This window comes from Pinus tabuliformis, chromosome Q (assembly GCF_031772625.1).
Source record: "Pinus tabuliformis cultivar Carrire ecotype Pingquan chromosome Q, CPIR1, whole genome shotgun sequence".
Classification (NCBI taxonomy): domain Eukaryota; kingdom Viridiplantae; phylum Streptophyta; class Pinopsida; order Pinales; family Pinaceae; genus Pinus; species Pinus tabuliformis.
The window spans coordinates 428,361,005-428,367,990 of record NC_142296.1 but is presented as its reverse complement, the minus strand read 5'-3'; the positions used below and the strand labels follow the sequence as shown (position 1 = coordinate 428,367,990).

The 6,986-nt window shown below is 40.9% G+C and overlaps 1 protein-coding gene across 1 annotated transcript; it reads left to right on the top strand.

The window, feature by feature from the left end:
• The first annotated feature begins 4,197 nt into the window (after window positions 1–4,197).
• On the top strand, window positions 4,198–4,959 carry LOC149220043 (uncharacterized). The gene has a single exon (XM_089386984.1). The coding sequence runs from the start codon at window positions 4,198–4,200 to the stop codon at window positions 4,957–4,959; it is 762 nt and encodes a 253-aa protein (XP_089243110.1).
• Window positions 4,960–6,986: the final 2,027 nt, after the last annotated feature.

Genomic DNA, 6,986 nt, shown 5'->3' with positions numbered 1-6,986 from the left:
TCCCTTCGAGTTAGCTTTCATCCATCAATTAAAAAGCTTCTTCTAAGAGCTCATAGAAGTTGGCTTAATCTCCTAGTGGACTTGTGCCAGCTGACCAAGTGACAGCTGCGGCAAGAGCTAGTACTTGTGCATACAGCACTGTCGCTTCCAAGTTTGTTATGAACTACCGGGTTGATAAAATTAAAGAAGGGAGTTCCAGGAGTTGTAGCATTATTGCTACAATACTGGGGCCCACCATCTTTTTGGCGCCGTTGCCGGGGAAGCGTCAGACTATTGGGGATTGTCGCTTTTCTTCTATTTTCCACTACAATCTTCTGCTAAGTAGTTTATTTCATTTCCATTATGCAATTTCGTTTATGCAAAAGTAGATTAGCATTTCAATTCCGCAATTTCAATTCTGCAAGCGTAGATTAGCATTTCAATTCTGCAAGCGTAGATTAGCATTTCATTCCTGCAATTTCATTTGAGCAAAATAGATTAGTCCTTTCCTGCTTTCATTTCAATTCCGCATTTTCATTTTAGCAAGATAGTTAGTTGCAGTTCAATCTATTTCAGTTTTGCAGGTAGAAGTAGAAAAAAGAAAAAATCAACCAAAAAGATTTCATTTCATGCCTTGTAGGAGTAGAGATAAGTTAGAAAAATGATTTCACAACACCCCCCATTGCTTCACACGGCCAACCTTCTCTCTTCTTCGATGGCTGTGACTAAGAAGAACCCCTGGGTGGACATCAAGGCATATTTAAAGAACCTCTAGGGGAGAAGAAGAAGAAAACATTCCTCTAAGCGAATGGCTACAAGCAGAAATGTTGGGAGCAACATCTTGTCCAAAGATGAATTTGAAAATCAGATCAAAGATTTCAAGAGTGATATGAGGCAGTTTCTTGCCATGCAACTGGATACCTTGCGGATCCAACAGAAGCAAGAGGAAGCCAAGAGGGCTTTGGTCATCTTTTGTCCTAGGTGCACTAGAAAGCATCCTAGGAACGAATGTCCAATGCACTCCCTAGAAGTGTGTTTTGTCTGTGAAGAATACCATCCTACGAATCAGTGCCCTTCCTTACCCAGATTCAAAGCTGCATATCAGAGAGCCAAAGGAGCCACTGAATCACTCTGTTACATGAACCAAAATTGGCCGCATGGACCTAGATCTTACCAGCAGGAATTGCAAGGGACACCCGAGACCTATTATGACCCATATCAAGCCACTTTCATGCCTTCTTGGGGTCCCCCTGCTCATCTTTCCTGGTTCACACCTCCTCCTTGTTCCTTCACAGATCCATATTATGCCCAACCAGTTGCTCATTCATTTCACTCTTATGCTCAGCCACAGCCTCAGTGGAATGCACCTTATCAGGAGTGGAGGCCCCAGTACAACTCTCATCCCGCTTATTTTCCTCCACCACCTGCTCATCCACAACCATCGCCTCCTCCTCCACCAAGGCAACCCCAAATGCCTACCCAACCACAATGCCATCCATCTCCATCTCAATTTCACACCTCCACTCAACTACCCGTACCATTTCCAAAGCCATACAATGGAGTAGCTCAACCCAATTGCAAAGCTGAGGCACAACATGTGCAAATGACTCCTTTTGAGCTCAATGATCTTCACCATAGCTCAGGAAAAGCATTGCAAAAAAGAGATCATCTTGAAAGCATTGAAGGATCACATCCAGCAAAAGAAGATTCAAAAGAGGAGATCAAAGAACCATGGGCTGCACTTGATGAAGAGAAGACATCAGAAGCAGAGATAAAGAAAGATCCCTCATGGTTACCATCAAATATTCCATGGATTCAAGAGAAAGATCAGCAAAAAGAGGAAGATGAGAAAGTCATGTTAGAGGGTGACATGAAGAATGATCCAGATCAACAAAAGGACCAAGGATATCAAAGCTATATTGAGACATGGTTCCAGACAGTCACTAAGTTGCAGCAGTACTCTCTTCCTCAGCTATGTTTGATCCCTTCAAGGTCAGATCATTTGGTCCCTGAGATCTGGATACCTATCCAAGCATGCATTTCGAGCCTCCACATCATTTTGTCTCTAATCTCAATGTGCACATGGCTCCATTGGAAGTATTCTTATACTTGAGAACGATTTTGTTTTTCAAGTAGGGTAGGGTAGAAAAAAAAGAAAAAAAGAGAAAAAAGAAAAAGAAAAAAAAATGAAAAAAGAGGAAAATAGAAATCTAAGGTGAAAACCTCCTCGGAGGCGCCTTAGATTGGCTCATTGATTGAAAACCTCCATGAGGCGGTCAATGGGTTGGAAAAAAAAAGAGAAAATAAAAGGGAATAAGATCTTTGGGTGAAAACCTCCCTTGGAGGCGCCCAAGGCAGGCAATTAGGGTGAAAACCTCCATGAGGCGCCCTAGTTGTTTTTCAAAAAAAAAAAAAACAAAAGAGAAAAAGAAAAAGAAAAATAAAACTAATTCCATTGGCTAATTGCAGGTTGCAAGAAGGACGTTTCATGACAGGAGGAGCACTCAAATCAAGGTTAAAGGAATTTTTCTTGTGCCTTCTACAGGAAGCTCTGTATTTCTACAGGAAACATCCTGTAGAACCTTTGGACGAACCAAATTCAAGTCTAAAATGGAATATGATGGTGGGAATCTGTTGATTAGGCCTACAAGCACTTGTGTGTCCATCCCTTGCCTTTCTCCATCATTTTTTCCACCTCATTGTGCTTCTACAGGAACTTCCTGTAGAAATTGTGGGAAACTAGACATGGATTTCAAAAAGTGGTTTGGCGAACATGGTAGCTTCCTCAAGGGTTCAGAAGCCCTCATGCAATCTTCCAACTCCTCCTCCATCATCTCCATACCTGCATCACAGCCCAAGCTCAGTTTTTCCTTCCATGCAAACATTTGCAAAAAGCCTTGAGGCAAAAATCCATAGAACAAAATTTGTTTTTGCCATAACTTGAAAACCATGCATCCATTTGACAAACCGTTTTATGGGGAATTGTACAAGGGTGATGGCAACATGCTTGAGCAGTTTCAGCCAATTCCGGTGCACGGTTTCCAAGAAATCAGCCTCCATCACCATCAGCCATTTTTGCATTTTCTCCATAACCGTGTATCTGTTTCAAAACCTATTTCATGGGGATATGCATATGAGTGATGGTAACCTACCCAAGCAGTTTTAGCCGATTCTGATGCATGGTTTCCGAGAAATCGATCTCTGAAATCTTCAGCCATTTTCCATTTTTCTCGAAATCCGTGCATCCATTGATCACGATTTTGCTATGGGAGATGCATCATGATGATAGAAACATGCTCAACAAGTTTTAGATCAATCCGCTTTACTGTTTTGGAGAAATGGCGAAAACAAGTTCTGGTTCTGTGACAATGCAGCAGCAGCAGCTTGAACGTGCCGGTCTGAACGTGGAAATGAACTCCTGCAGCTTGGATCTATCCAGAGGACACCTGCACAAGAAAAAACAACCATGAATCATCAATCAAGCCACCATGCAACTACATCAACACATGCATGCAGCAAATGAAGATCAACACATGCATGCAGCAAAGCAACCACGCACGACTTGCAGGTACGTGACTAAACTTGTTCCTCTATTTGCATAGATCTAATCTAAAGCATTGCATGAATGAATGAGATGGTGAGATTCAGTTAGAAAGGTAGCAAGTCTGATTGCACTCATCAAGGGATCATTAACGCATGTGTGTAGTCAGTCACGGGGAATTAAAAAAAAAAAAAAAAAAAAAAAAAAAAAAAAAAAACAGATAGTGGTAACTCCAGTGCAACTGATTAATGGAAAGAGGCCATGCAGCTCATCACAGCACTGCCGTCTGCAAGTGGCCACGTACGCTTGGCCACTGCACTCCCTCACCATGAATCACGCCAAAATTAAATGACGCTCGGCTGACTCTCACACCCTCTGTTCAACTGCAGTTACAACTGGAGCACGCATCCACCACTTCCAGATCAGTTAACCAATGGTCCTCTACAAGTTTTCTTCCTGATTTCTTAGATTTCTGTCGTTTTTAAAAAAATCTCCCACCTATCACAATCTACAGGCGTTTCTACAGGAAGACGTTTTACATAGCAGAGTCTTCTAGAGCAGAGAAGCCTGCGTTTTTCTTCATCAAGTTTGGAGCTTGAAGAAAGGTGAAAATAGCTGAGGTGGATATTGCTATTGATTTTATTGTTCGTTCACTTGCACGTGATATTGCAGAGGGTATGAAAGCCGTGGAATTTCTTTTAGAGCTTTCAAAGGATATGGCTGTGTGTGAACAGATTGGCAAGGTACAAGGTTGTATCCTCCTCCTTGTAACAATGTCAAATAGTGACAATCCTAAAGCTGCTAAGGATGCAAACGAAGTTCTGGAGAATCTCCCATACAGTGAGCATAATGTAGTGCAAATGGCACAGGCCAACTATTTCAAGCCTTTGATACAGAACCTGAGAGAAGGGTCTGACACAATGAAAATTGTTATGGCAAGTAAGTTGTCAGAGATAGGTTTAACAGATCAAAACAACGCTGCATTTCTCAAAGAGGGAGTTGTATTTCCACTTCTTGAAATGATTTCAAATGCTAATTTGAAGTCAAAATTAGCAGCCATTGGGGCACTTCAGAATCTTTCAAGTTTACCTGAGAATGCTTTACAAATGATCAAAGATGGGGTGGTCCGACCCATCTTGGACCTTCTATGCACACCACTGTCAACTGTATTGGCTTTGAGAGAAAAAGCTGCTAATACCTATGCAAACCTTGCTATGTCTACAACATTGCCCCAAAGAACAAATGACACAACAACTGCATTATTGGAATCTGATGAGATCATATACCAGCTATTATCTTTAATAAATTTGACACCACCTTCAATACATGGAAGCATTGTTCGAGCATTCCATGCCATTTGTTGTGTACCAGCGGCTGTTGAGGCAAGGACAAATTTAAGAGAGGGAGGAGAAATTCAAGTATTGCTTCCCTTTTTGTGAAGCTACATACTCTGAAATGCGAGCTTATGCTGTGAAACTGTTGTTTATCTTGTCTCAAGATGGAGATGAAAGAAAATTAGCAGAACATCTTGGAGAAAAATATATGAAATGTTTAGCAAAACTTATTTCAACATCTTCAAATGAAGAAGAGAAAGCTGCCGCAGTCGGAAAGTATTGTCATGTTAGGAACATAAATTTGAATTAAAGTTAACTAATGGAAAAACAATGATTTTGCATGAAGTGAATCTACCATGAAACAAACTGGAAAGTTCTGGTGTTGTTCTGGTTAGATTTGTTTATTTCAATACTTTCCAAGGGGTTCACAAGGTCTTTTGCAATAGCCAGATTATTCCATGTGAAAGAATTCTTAAAAGTGTGATTCGGTATGAAGTTTTTCTCTACTCCTGGTTATACAGCAGCTTGAAACAAAACTTGGGAATTCTCATTTTTGGCCTGTTTTGAAGCAATTTCAGATTGAAGGGAAATGCTGATTCATAGCAGTGATATGTGAGCAAGTCATATTTTCTCTGCCCTTGATCTATCTTATGTTCTGTTCTGCTTCTGTTATCAATTCTTAGTAGAGTTCAAATCCAAGATTAAGAATGCCATTTGATTCAGTTAAAGGCCTGGAAACACTTTTTCCCATCCAGCTTTGGCATGCAATATCTATTCTCGGGCAGTTCATTGTACTTGTGTGCTTTTATAATACATTAGACTTGCCATTTGTGTTGGATTCGTCAGCTTTCAGGCAGCAGCACAGTTCAAGGAGAAGGCACCCCCAGCCAAGCAAGCAAAGTTAGAGAAAATTGGTTCTACAGGAAGTTAGCAGACTGTTTCTACAGGAAGCCAGCGAACTGTTTCTACAGGAAGTTTGAAAAGAGGGAAGCCAAAGGAGGAATCGGCCGAGATGTTAGCCAAAGAAGCCACCAGGGCCATCAAAGATGAGGAGAGAGATTGGTTGCTCAAAGGATGAGCAACACTTTCAGTAGGGGGTGATGATGAGCCCCAAAAATGGACAATTATTTGGGCTCATTCAACCTCATAATTTGACTTAATCCACCATTCTCATTAGTTTATTGCATTTTTTTTATTATATTTATGCTAATAGAGTGACTTTGGTTAGTCATTATGCCAACAAGTCTAATGGGTGCTTTGTGTAGCCTTTTTGGTCAATTTGGAGACAAAATTGAAGGTCTTAATGAGCACTTGGCAGCCAAATTCGTGGGAGAACAAGGGAGAGGATTTGTAGGAAGGTGTCCCCTTCATTTATGGGCCCTTACCTCGAATTCTCCACCATCAGCTCGGAGTTCAAGGGCCACTGAATCAATCAACACAAGGGCAGCCAAGCAAGTCAAGTAGGACTGCTGTTAACTACAAGTCTTGGGCAGCCGAGTCCCTAAATTTTAGGAGGACTATTGGGTCCTCAAATTGTATAAATAAGAAGGCTTAGGGCCTCATTTTGGTTAGCCAGTGGATGTTAGCTAGTTAGCCAGTAGATAGTAGCTAGAGGTTAGTCATTTTGTAGCCATTGGTTAGCTAGTTTGTAGTTCGATTTTTATGCAATGGATTAGCTTTACTTTCGGCTCATTTTCAAGTCCTTCTTGTGGACAGTTTTGATGTAACTCTTCATTTCTTGATCAATAAAGATGAATCTAGCTTTTCACCAGCTCTAAATCTCTCTTGGGAGGCTGTAGCTCTTGGGGTTGGGCCCATCTCAAGCACCCAATACCTCCTTTGTTTATCTTCATGTGTTTTGCTGTGTTCTTGAAATAAAATCTGCTATTTAGATTTAGATCTTGCTTTGTTATTTAGATTTCTTTTGATGGTTAAAGTAGTTGTTTATGTTTAGAATATATTGGTAGGATAATAACAGGAAAAAGCTCCAAAAAAGGGTCAGCAAACGCTTTTGGTTTCACCTCTTCCTTATTGGATCAGGGGCTGGAGTTGAAGTAACCATGTTGTCCCAAACAAAAACACTTTCTTTGCTTCACCATGCAATCATTAGTGTTTGAATCTCGTTCGTAGAA